Here is a 13,099-nt window from a genome sequence, read left to right as displayed (position 1 = left end):
GCTTGTCTTCCTGGCAGAAGAACTTGGTGTAGTGACAAATATTTTTTAGTACGACATGCAGGCCTGATAGTGTGATGAGATGCTTTCCAAGTCTGGCTTTTCTGCCCATAGTAACTCTATGGTTATCACCAGTAGGGCCAGAGGAATTCCTAACAAGAAACAAAACAATGAATGAAAAAAGCCTCCATCTGGCCATTAAAGACCAAGATTCAGAAGCCAGCCTGTACTTTATCACCTTAATGGACTTTTTACAAGTGTTCCAGTCTAGGAAAAAGTGCAGGCCTAAATCACTGCTAAAGAGACTTATATAATTTAAAGTGGAAATGGCTGCTGGGGCCTGCTCTTCATGGCAGGTAAACAAAAAGTTAATAACTTCCATTTGATTGGTGTGTGTAATAAGTTACAGTATAGTTCCTCAACTCTAAACGGCATCATTTAACACTTTTATTAGGACTCCATTTTTCTTTTCTTGAAAACAAAAGTGTACTGAGTACCAGTTGCTCGGGAAGCTGAGCCAAGATGATGACAAATTTAAGGCTGGCCTGGGCAACTTAGCAAGACCCTATTTCAAACTAATTTTTAAAAAGTTCTGGACATGTAGCTCAGTGGTACAGCATTTTCCTAGCATGTGTGAGGCCCTGGGTTCAGTCACCAGTATTGATTTCGAGAGAAACAGGGACAGAGAGAGAGAACAAAAGATGTTATTATTTATAGAACAGCATGTATTTTCATAGCCAGAAATCCAAACAATGTACATTTAAATTCCAATTTTAATATTCTTCGATGAAGCCAGAATCATCTTTGCTTGTTTCAAAAAATGAATTTCCTTGTAGAAGTTCTATGTGACGTTCTTTCTTCCATGTTTCTAAAGTTACCTGTACCCAAAACAAGTTATTGAGCTGCATTAGCTTAGCTCATCTTGAGTACTCAGTGTTGTAAATAATTTTTTAAAACGTGCATTTTGTTCATCGATTGCAGTCTTTCCTATAATAACATGGGCTGTGTGGGAGGCAGTCCTCTGAGGTTGGGTTTTATTGAAAACTCTGCTGTTTGAAGAAGATTACTAGGATGTCTGAATCCTTAATAGAAATGTCAGGCAGCCCAGAGCTGTAAAGAGAAGGGTTCCTAACTGGAGAGGGAATGGCTGCATCACCTGGCAGGGCCCACCTCTAATTCCGGCTGTGTGTAGGAAATGGAATATTGCAACACCCCTGGAATACTCAGTGATGATAATCATTTACCCCAGAAAGGGTAAAATGGGATCTGATTGAATTGATGTTGAAGAGCTCAGGAGACAGCACTTTGGTTGGGCCCGTCACATCTTCAGGGCCATTCTGCACACATCCCAGTCTTTCCAGAATCGAGTAGGCTGAAGTGAGCGGAAGAGGCTGAGACTACAACGGAGCATGCAAACATGGGTGTTTTGGTATGTCTGTGTCCTTCTTACTGTTGTTGAATTGTGGTCTTTTTCTCCAGGAGCATGCTGGATGTTGTGTTTCACATCTCCCAGGAGGGAGGCTCCCTCCTAGTTTATTTCCCTCAACACATTTTAAACTTCCCTTGAAGACAGGGACAGAGTTGCCAGCACACCTGACCCTGTTCACTGTCTGTTTGCCCCCACAGAATCTGTACCAGAATAGGTTTTTAGGCCTGGCTGCCATGGCGTCTCCATCTCGAAACTCCCAGAACCGGCGCCGGTGCAAGGAGCCACTCCGCTACAGCTACAACCCTGACCAGTTCCACAACATGGACATCAGGGGCGGCCCCCACGATGGTGTCACCATACCCCGCTCCACCAGTGACACTGACCTGGTCACCTCGGACAGCCGCTCCACGCTCATGGTCAGCAGTTCCTACTATTCTATAGGGCACTCGCAGGACCTGGTGATCCACTGGGACATCAAGGAGGAGGTGGACGCAGGGGACTGGATTGGCATGTACCTCATAGGTGAGTACTTTGTCCCTTCCAGCCTTGCTCATGGAGCCACTGACTTAACCAGGGCAACTGAGAGCATGCTGCAGAAACAATGGTCTCATGCACAGGTTTGGGCATTCAACAAGTATATTACTCATAATTCATTTCTACATACATTTTAACATATTTCTAAACTCAACTATAATTAAAATGCACAACACCCTGAGTTATAACGCTCTGAATACCACCAGTCCTTTGCTTTGTGTTTTTGCAATCCAAACAATCAGGCCTCTTACCATCTCTACTGGATGGAAGATAATCATGAGATAGCAGAATGAGGCATGGTTAAACACAAATGCCATTACATTTGCAACTAAAGAAGCTCTTCTAGGTATGAATAAGAGAATATCAAAAGTCTTTTTCTAAATTCATGTGTTTAAGACCAAAGTAACACTGTATTCCCAACCAGTATGCTGGTAACTTCACTGTTTCCAACATAATAATTTCATCCAGTCCTTCAACATTCTTATTGCTTTGTTTTTAAAAGACATGATGGGTTCATAGAGTCATGGGACTGGAGAAAACTGACTTACTCTACCTGAGATCGAGCTTTATTCAAAATTATGAAAGTTTCCAAATTGAAAGTTCATTAGGAGAGATTCTTCTATGTGAATTTTCTCATCTGTCCAAATAAGTCAAATTATGTAAATAAAGTAGATGCTGAGCCAACTACTTTGTAAAAGTTTCACTGTTCTCACTGATTGGTTTTGAAAATAAATCTTACAAATTTGAAACTATGAAAAATGCATTTCCTCTATTTTATATGGTACAATCAAGTGTAGCAGAAATTAACATGGTATTACACAATCCAAGGTGTTATTTGGAAAGGCCCACAAGAGTCATTAGATCCAACACTAGGTCCAGGAGAGGCCAAGAATTGTGCCTTCAGTCTCATGGCGTACCATGTACACACCACGGCACATAACACCAGAGTTAGCATCTCTGAACATCACAGGAAAGAATTCATTGTGTTGTGGCCTTACAACCTGGGCCACTTTTCTGATAGATTAAAAGGAATCTCATCCAACTGTCAGGAAAACATTTTTGGCTCTCTTGAAATTTCTGCCATTAGCTTGGTTAGTATATTTACAGAACATACACAACTGAAGATAAAGAAGCATAACTTTTGAAATTTTTACACAAATAGTTCTTACTAGATAAATTGGACTTTGAAACAGTGAAATGTCATGTTTTTAAAATTAGCCCTTGAATAAAAGTAAATACTTCAATCTAGGACAAGAGATAAGATAACAGGCTACCAAGCATATTTTGTTCAGTCCAGATGGTTTTAAGTTTAATTATCAACATTTAAAAATGTAGAGACTTCATGTTAAAGTCCATCTTTTTAGTGTCCTCCACAGATGCCCCCAAATTTGTCAGAATCAGCCTGAAATACCACAGGGCTGCAATCAGCTGGAGTTAAGGGCTTGTTGCCCCTTTAGCATGGCCTGCAGCCTTCAGTTTTACAACAATCCTCCTCCAACCCACCCTGTCTTTAATCAAGGATATGACTTGTTTAGCACCTGAGGTTTTCGCCTTTACACACAGAGACCTAATTTTGAATCCACTCTTCACAGGGGTAACCTTCTGCAGATGATGAGTGTTGGTGCCACTTTTCTTCAAGTTAGGGACAATGGGAAAGAGCATGTTGGGGGAGAAAGGGATGAATTTAGTGGGCACGTACAGGGTGTGAAGGGCCTGAAGGACTCACAGCTATGGCTGGGTCTGAGCTCAGTCATAGATCCTGGCTGGAGATGTAGATCTGGGGTGACTGGCACTGCAAGGATCAATACAGTTACTTGTGGACTGGGCGTAGAAAGAACACCAGAAGTTTCCCCTCAGAGAAGCAGAGGAGATGCTCAAAAAGAAGATGGAACAGGTGGTGAAGTGGAAGGACATTAGGAGCTCACACCACTGAGAACTAGAGAGGAGGGTGTTGGAAGAAGGGAGGGCCGTCAGCCACATCAACTATCATGAAACTCCTCAAATGACTAAAATCTAGTGTTAACATGATGTTTGGGCTGAGCCAAAAGTAACCACAAGTCATCATCTTGGAGTCTTAGCCTGACAGGTTGTTATTCTCATAGTAGATGCACATATATAACTGTGAAGCTATTTAATGCAAAATGCCAACACTTTCAATCGTGTAATATTTTACAGTTTTCCAATCCAAAATTATCTGAGAATCTTCAAGTTCATAATTTGCAAGTCCTTAGTAACTTCTCTCGAAGATTGGCAGAACCTTGCCAAACCTCAAGCCATAGATCTAGACCTAGACATTCAGAGGTAGTGATTTCATCTAATCTGTCATTTCCAAGTGAGGAGATGCCAATTCAATGGCTCCCACGGCTATTCAGCTGCCACCTTTGGCAGCAGAACCCATGCTCGCCATGGACATGTTGGCACTGTGGTGTGGCCGCAGGTGTAGGTCATTCCACATCAGTGGGCCACAGGAACATCATGCACATGAGAACAAGTATGCGATGCCTTCAGCATCATCTGACCTCTACAGCTCTCCAGGCAAACATGTAAATGTGACTTTCTTTTGCCATAGGTGGGTGAAGATACCTGGACACAGAGGGTGATTGATGTGTGTCTCAGTAGCACCATCCCCAAGTCCCCAGTGGTCCTATTACAGTAGAAACCCAGCAACAGGACAATAACAGTAGCATGAATGTCATTGGTTACCCTCACAGAGTGCCTCAGGATGAGCTAGATGAGAGGAATAAATGATTCTCTCGTGGTGGCACAGAATGGGGAAAATTCTGTGGTTACAGGGACAGGTGGACTCGGTTTAGAGTCATGTTCTGCTTTGGGCCAGGTGTATGATTTCAGCCAGGTGTTGTCTTCTAAGCTTCAGGCTGCTTATCTCCAAATTGAGGGGGACAAACATAATTCGTTTCTCAGGGTCAGTGACAGGAAGTGATGAGATGCTGCACCCTTACTGCCTGGCATTCAATACTGTATGTCACGTTTTGATTTATCTTTTCAAGAAGCTTTATTCCCTGCATGCATGGTGGCAAATTACCCTGATTGCCACACTTCATTCAGCCCAGCCTTGACCCATAGATGAATATTCAATTCTTTTCATTGAGCTTTATAGACAAAGGCTCCTGACCAAACCAATGGGGGCCTGGAGAAAGACTTTTTAAATGTCAGAATGTCAGTAAATGTGCAGAAGCTTATCATGTGGTCAAACACAAGTACATAGAGGCAGATTTCTTAGAAATCAGCACTTCCAGCAAGTAGTTCTACATTTACTCATTCAGTAGTGCCTATTTGACTTTGTCAAATAAAATCTAATTGTTTATCAGTCCTGTAGTATTAGGGTTAATGAAAGACTCAACAATACCCTTGGCTTACACTAATGGAACATTATTGTCTAATTGGGTTAGGATACATAATTTGATGGGTACAATTGAAATCTCTAATCATTAGAATGCTATATTAATGAGAATATATTTACCGTATATAAATATTTTACCTCTTTATTTAACATTTTGATGTTTTTAAAAATCTAATCTCGTAACACTCTTTTGTAGAATTATGAGTTTTTAAAAATAGCCATGCCTTGACTTTTGTGGAAGCAGTCCCTATTAAAACTGCTTAAATATGAACTAAGTGTGCAATTAAAATCACAAGAATACAACTGAATGGGTAAAGTAGGCACAGTACACTCATAATTTGGAAAGATACTTGCCTTATCCAGTTACAGTTTGAATAAATCACATTCATGCCATGTTATCCCAATCCCATGCTAGAATTTGGCCTGTAGCTTGAAACATAATGAAACTAGACTACAGTTATTCATTCAAAGTTCCATATATCAAGAGATGATAACTCAGAGAAAAATTAAAATAAAAAATTACCCTGAAATTACACTGTTGCAGCATACCCATACATTGGTGCCTGGGGATGTATATTCTCTTTCCTACCTTCTGGGTCGCTCCATCCGTGTGATGCTAGCAACTATACGTAGACCATATTAAACTGATTCTTTTGAATTTTTTTTTTAGTTTGTTTCTATTATCTGTGTGCTCACCTATATATGGTATTATGCTAACTAAAACTCATACACACTGAAACTGTCCTTCTTTTTCAAGTTCATGGCAACTGAGGTAGCAGTGATGAGAGTTAACACGGAGCCTGCAGAGACAGGATATGTACAGGTTTCAGTTACCATGGCACTGCACAAAGCAAGGATTGCCCCTCACTCTCTTAATCTCTCAATCTGTCTCTCTTCTCCCTCTTCCTGTCTCCATCTTTCTCCCCTCCTCTCACTCTCATGTATACAGATGATAGATAGATAGATAGATAGATAGATAGATAGATAGATAGATAGAGATAGTTCAATCTTACTCATTTTATTTGGAACTCGGGACTTCACACTTACTAGGCAAGCATTCTACCTCTAAGCTACACCTCTCCTCCATATATTACTCACATGTTACATATTGTGACACATTTTCATCATTTGTTTTGCATTTTTGAATGGAGTGTATTAAAATTTCTAGCAAAACACTCTTAATTAATCTTTATCTACCGTATTAGTCTATTTTCTGATGCTAATAATGCCATACCAAAGCCTGGGAAAGTTACAAAGAAAAGAGGCCTATGGGCTGGGGATTTAGCTTAGTGGTTCTGCTGCCTGCCTCGCAAGCACAAGGTCCTGAGTTTGATCCCCGGTACCAAAAAAAAGGGCCTATTTCGGCTCATGGTTCTGTCCAAGGTTGAGGAGCCTGGTCTGGTGGAGACCTGAGGTAGCACAGGGGATCACATGGACAGGTACAGGAAGTATACAAGCATGTGCCAGCAAGTGTGTGTCTGTGTGTGTGCATGCGCGCACACATGCATGTGTGGCAGCTTTCCCTTATGGTTAAAAATACCAGAGATAACCAGTTTATAAAGAGAGAAGATTTATTCTGACTCATGGTTTCAGTGGTTTCAGTCCATGGCCCATTAGCCTTGTTCCTTTTGGGCCTGTAGTGAGGAAGTACACATGGCAGGGAGCAGCACATAAAGGAACAAAGCTGTCTTACTTTCTCCTTGCTGGGACACAATATGCCACATTCAGATGCCCACAACTTAACTCACAGTTTGTAGAGGTTTCAGGCCGTAGTCAACTGGCTCTAAGGCAGGACAGCATGGCAGAGGGGCATCACAGAGGAGACAAAGCTCATGGCATAGCAGTGGGAAGCAGCGAAAGAGTGATGAGGGATATTAGGAAGAGATAAACCCTTCCAGGCCACACCTGCAGTTGTCCTCCTCTTCTGACGAGATTCTGCCTCTTCACAGCAAGTCAGCAATAAATTTACCCGTGGACTGATCCACTGATGAGAATCATGCCCCCATGATGAAATCACCTCTCCAAAACCCCAGCTATGAGTGGATGAGGCTTTGGGGAAACGTCTAGATATAAACTAAAACAAAAGCTGTTCACATCATGGCTGGAAAGTGGAAAAGAAAGACGAAGGGGCTGGGATCCCACTGTCCCTTTCGAGACCACAGCTCCAGTGACTGGAAGACCCCACTGTAGTCTCCACCTCTTAGTTTCCATCACCTCGCCATAGCATGCTCTGTGTGTATCTTTTAATTCTGGTAGGAGATTATCTAATTTTTAACTAGTTAGGATAGGACATTTACATTTATTGTACTTACCATTATGTTATGACTTCTTTTTGCCACTTGTCTTTATATTCTTTATTTAATGTATTTTCTTTGTCTCTGTTTTTCTTTCCTTCCTTTTTTGGGAATGATCTGTTGATTTACAAGTTTTGCATTCTCTTATTATTCTTATGGTGATTGCTTTTAAGTATAGACCAGTGATTCTCCACCAAGATTAATTTTTACTCCTCGGGAAATATTTGTTAATGTCTGAAGGCATTTTTGATTTTTGAATTGTAGGAGGCACTGTTGGCATCAACTGAGTAGAGCCCAGGGATGCTAGTCAGCATCCTACAAAGCATAGAATAACTTCATCATAAAAGTATTTGTCCAGCTTGGCATGGTGGTACATGCCTGTAACCCCAGCACTCTGGGAGGCTGAGACAGAAGAATCACAAGTTCAAGCCCGCCCTGGACAATTTAGCAAGACCTGATTGCCAAAAAAAGGTAATTATCCACCCAAAGATAAGTCAGTAGTGCCAATGTTTAAAAGCCCTAGGCAATTCTCATTTATTTTCCACTATTGATTTCCTAACCTGAACAATCTCTTCTTGTAGGAGACTACGTAGTTCAGCCAGAATGCTTTCACATCCCTGTGATCTTCAGGGCTCTTCTTTTCCATGGACAATTTTTTTTTTATCCCCAGTATTCCTTAGCCTTTCTGGTATATTTTCTGTCTTTTTTGTTCTTGTTTTCTTTTTGAATGTCTTCTCAGTTAGATCTAGCTTCCCAGTTCATTTTTCACCAGAATTCGCACAGCAGAGTAGGATAAGAGCAGCAGTAACCACTCTTCCTCTTCCTCCTTCTCCTCCTTCTCCTTTCTTCAGTGCTTCTTTATGTACACCAACTCTTGAATAACTGAAAATTTTCCTTTACATTAGGCACCCTATTAGAATACAGAAGAGCTGATGCTATATTTTTAAATTAAGGCAGAAATAGAATCCACGAAGAAGCACCACGAAGGGAAAACCACAGAAGGGAGAAAGGGACATCAGCTTTTAGGACCTTCCCTGCCACTTTATCCTTAGAGTGCCTTCCTAGCACAACACAGCAGAGCTTCTACATCATTGGCTCAGTTTTATGCAGGATGAGCAGATTCTCTCATTTTCTGTTGTCAAACTATTTTAGTATTTTAGTAAAAATACATAGTGGAGGACTCCTTAGAGATCTTTCCAAGGTTTTAGTATCGGAAGGCATAGAAGGCATGAGTTACTCTGAGAAATGAACGCCATGTTGTATTTTTTTCTGATGAGCTTCGGAGACCTGGTTACTGGCTTGATTTTCCTTGATTATTGTTTATAAAGGAGAATGGCTCACTTGCCCATTCTGCTTTTAATAACAGTAATATTTTTCTTGTCCCCTCTGTGTACACTTAGAGTGTGGAAACCACTGGTATAGTTAGCATTTTGAAGAATAATCAAGAGAAAACATGTTTCTCATTTCTTAGGTATGTTTGTTTTTGGAAGCTTTATTCTGAGACTAGTGCCTGTAATTGTTCATTTAATCCTCACTACAAAATTTTAAGGGAAGTCCTAATATGATCCTCATTTTGTAGTGAAAAATAAGACACAAAAGAATTGAAGAAGCTGCCTTGATCATAGGTAGATGATGGTAGATATAACCTTCCTTTCACAAGGGGGCGTTAAACGTGGTTTCCACAAAGAGAGTCCTGCCCTGATAACACTAAACAAAGCCCAGGAAGTGCCATTCCATATCCAGTGCACAGCAAGAGTGGCTTGGCTCCCAGCATCCACCCTAGTCCTCCCCTCTCCTGGAGTGCTTTCATCCAGTCCAGAGTCTGGTCCATGGAGAATCATATTTCCCAGACTCGTGTGCACCCAGGTTCTGGATGCAATTTGGTTTCTTCATTTAGCTCCATCTGCTGAAGATTGGGAAGTGAAAGTGGGGATTTTCTTTCCTAAATATGCCCTTGAGAAATGGAGCTTTTCTCCAGCAGTGTCATGTGTCCCCTCACTAGGTTTCTGAGTATCAGCAGGCAATGATCCGGTGGTGGCTATAACCTACATTGGAGCTGGCTGTCACCATCTTTGTGGGAGGATAGGCAGTTGCTCTGGCTTGGACACAGCTACTGTCCTGAGTTCTTATCCTCTGCAGGTCCAGGGTGACCTTTCTGAGTGAGACACAGGCAGAAACCTTATTGGGAGCCAGGTGGGCAGGATTATTCTGAGGGCCTTTTCTAGAGACTCAACCCAAAGCCCATCTCTCCAGTATTGAATTCCTTTCTTTAAATTTACTTCTGTGTGGACTGGGGATTTAGCTCAGTGGTTCCGCCGCCTGCCTTGCAAGTGCAAGGATCAGAGTTCAATCCCCAGTTTCAAAAAACAAAAAACAAATTTACTTCTGTGCAAAATATGTAGATGCATTCTGTTTTCCTGCAACTGACCTGGCCAATGCATTTGGATTCCTAGACAAATATAATAAGTGTCCTAACCAGTGATGCTAAGTACCTTGGAAAAGAGGTTGACTTCTCGGGAGAGTTGGTCTAGGCAGGAATACGACAGTTCTATTCGCTTGTGTGATATTTGTTATTGAGTATTATTATTATTAGTGTCAGGGAAGGGAGTATTTAGGAACTAATGACCAAACCCTTACAATATGTCCTGCTTAAGTGTATATAGCAAAATATATCTTTTTCTCTTTAAAAATGTTTTATTTTGCTATTTTCATTAGTTGTTTTTCCTGGTTCTACCTAGTCATCTCATTCTTTTTTCATTTGTGTTCTTGTGGTTCCTTCATACTTAATCCATTTTTATACTATCTCTATTCTAATGAAATTGCTTGTTTTCTTGAATAAATTCTCAAGTACATTAGGGACTCCCTGAGAATTCAGGCCCAGTGTATCCCCAGCATAATGCCTGCAACAGAGCCAAGTATGCAATACAAATTATCTCACACAGGAATGGGCATTCCCATCTAGGTGTCACAGTATGTAAATACCTAACCGTGATCATTAAAGTGAATACTCAGGTGATCCAAGTAGAAGAATTTAGGTAAATACCACCCCCTTGGAGAACTACAATAATGAGGCAAATTTCTACCTAGGTATGAGACTTTATATCTGTCCTGAAGACCCAGGGAGCTAAGAAAATATTAGGCTTCTTGCAGAAATGAGGCAATTACTGTAAAAGATATATTATGCAATCATCTTAGAAGCCCAAACAGGTCTGTGAGCACACACTGCGCATGTAAAGACAGGCAGATTTCACAAACAAGTGACTTTCTAAAGCATACAAACAGTTCTTATTGTAACAAAGCGGAGGCAATATTGTTCTGCCCAGTCATCTTTACAAGGAAAGGGCATCCAAAAATGTGCAATCAACATGTCCGCTTACAAGTCATTTACCAGATGTCTCCTTCACTCCTCCCCTGTAAGGTTGAAGTTACGTGTCCCTCACTTTGCAGATGAGGAATCTAGACTTGGCTTCAAGCTCAGCCCTTTCTGAACTTCCTCACTGCCCATCTTCTCAGTCCTGCTGGATTCAGGATAAGGCTATTTTAGGAGGAAAAGGGCAACCTATATGCCTGTCTAGGGGCCTGGTGCTCTGGGCTGCCCTCAAAAGTCCCTGCTAAAGTTGTCCCTCCAGCTCTTGTGTTGGATTTGGACCCTCAAAACTTAGTTTTTCCCACAGTCTCAGATCCAACTGTCTCAGCTGATTTCTGGGAAAGTGGAAACTATAATAGCCCATAGCAGATCAAGATAAAATTTGTATCTCTGTCTTCCTCTACACTGAAAGTGTAGGGTGTGAAATTAAAGAGGTGAAAGTGACTTTGATCTTCTAGGATCTGTCTTTCCCAAGAGTACAGCTCTCCTCTGTGGGTGTCAGCTTTAAGATGGAGATCAGTGGCTTGCAAAGTGAGGAGGAGAGGTACAGGGCAAAAGCGCACAATCACTCACCAGCTGAGCTCAGGGTATCCAGGCAGCAGCTCCACCCATCTAGGCTTCATTTCCTTCCCCTGTGGCTCATCTCACCCTTCAGCACTCCCGGACCACCCTGTTGGCCTCCTTCCGTGCCCCTCTCCATTACAGCACCCTCTTCTTTTTTTCCTTCCTATCTCTTATCACAAGTTATAATGGTACTTTTTTTTTTTTTTTTTTTTGCTTCAGTTGTTTGTAAGATTTAGCTCAGAAGACGCCATACTGATTTCACCCGAGAACACAGCCCCGGAACCTTCCCTGGCACCTGGTGATGAGTCTCACCAGTGAGAATGAACAAGGGACTGCTTGAACTCATGAAGGAATGAATGGATGAGTTTCATATGCTGCCCAGAGAGATGATATAGGGTGGGGTCCATAAGAGCAGAACTCCAGATGGAAAGGGCGATGGGGCATTTCCTTATTTCTTAAATATTATTTTATTGGTACATTTAAGTATACAACACAATGACATTCATCATTGGAAATTTGCACCTTTACCTAATCTCTCTTGGTTCTTATTTTTCCCCCTTCCCCTGCCCTCCTTTCACCCCCCCATCTCTCCCTATTTACAAAGACTTTGTTTCCACTTTTTCATTTTCTCATATTAATCCCATTCCCTTCTTTCCTTTCCCCTAGCCCTCCCACTTCCCCTTCCCCTTTGGCCCTTTTCTTCCTATTTCACATGATCTATTATACCTTTTAGTCCTTATTTACACTTTCAGTTTCTCACAGTAGCGAAACTATTTGGTATTTACACATGTGTGTCCTATTTATTTCACTTAAGAGTATCGCCTCAATGTGCATCCATTTAGCTATAAATGTCTCTAATTTCTCATTTTTATGGCTGAGTAGTACTCCATTTTATTAAAAAAACCACATTTTCTTGATCCAGTTTCCAGTTGATGGGCATTTGGCCTGCTTCCAAATTTTAGCTATTACAAATTGTACTGCTATGAACATGGGTGCACATATATCACTGTGCTATGATTCTTTTAATCCTTTGGGGAAGATACCCAGCAGGGGAATAGCTGAGTCAAATGGAACTTCCAAGTCCTAGTTCTTTGAGGTATCTCCCTACTGATTTCCACAGTGATTGCACCAGTCTGCACTGCTCCCCAGCAGTGGAGCAGGGTTCCTCTTTCCCCACAGCCCCGCCAGCATTTGTTATTGGTTGATTTCATGATAGCAGCCGTTCTTTCTGGAGTGAGGTGGAATCTCAGCGTTGTTTTCATTTGCATCTCTCGAATGACCAGTGATGTTAAACATTTTTTCATATGTTTATTTGCTATTTGTACTTCTTTGTCTGAGAAATGTCTGTTCGTTTCAGATACCCATTTTTGGATTGAGTCTTTAAATTTGGGAGGTCTGATATTTTTAATTCTTTGTAGATTCGAGATAGTAGACCTTGGTCTGAGGAACAGCAGGTGAAGATTTTTTTCCCACGTTGTGAGTTGTTTCTTCACACTGTTGGTGGTTTCTCTTGTTGTAGAGAAGATTTTTAATAAGAAGAGATACCACTCGTT

General features: G+C 41.3%; 1 protein-coding gene across 1 annotated transcript in view; it reads left to right on the top strand.

Annotated features, from left to right (window-relative positions):
- The window catches only part of Hecw1 (HECT, C2 and WW domain containing E3 ubiquitin protein ligase 1), a 401,408-nt gene that overhangs the window by 182,652 nt on the left and 205,657 nt on the right, over positions 1–13,099 (top strand). The window contains 1 exon segment of the mRNA XM_087196392.1: positions 1,624–1,948. Coding sequence (XP_087052518.1) covers positions 1,624–1,948 — 325 coding nt within the window.

Source organism: Heterocephalus glaber, unplaced genomic scaffold (genome assembly GCF_053883595.1).
Source record: "Heterocephalus glaber isolate CG9 unplaced genomic scaffold, H.glaber_assembly_v1.0 deba00001610, whole genome shotgun sequence".
Lineage (NCBI taxonomy): Eukaryota > Metazoa > Chordata > Mammalia > Rodentia > Bathyergidae > Heterocephalus > Heterocephalus glaber.
This window is presented reverse-complemented; position numbering and strand designations above follow the sequence as displayed.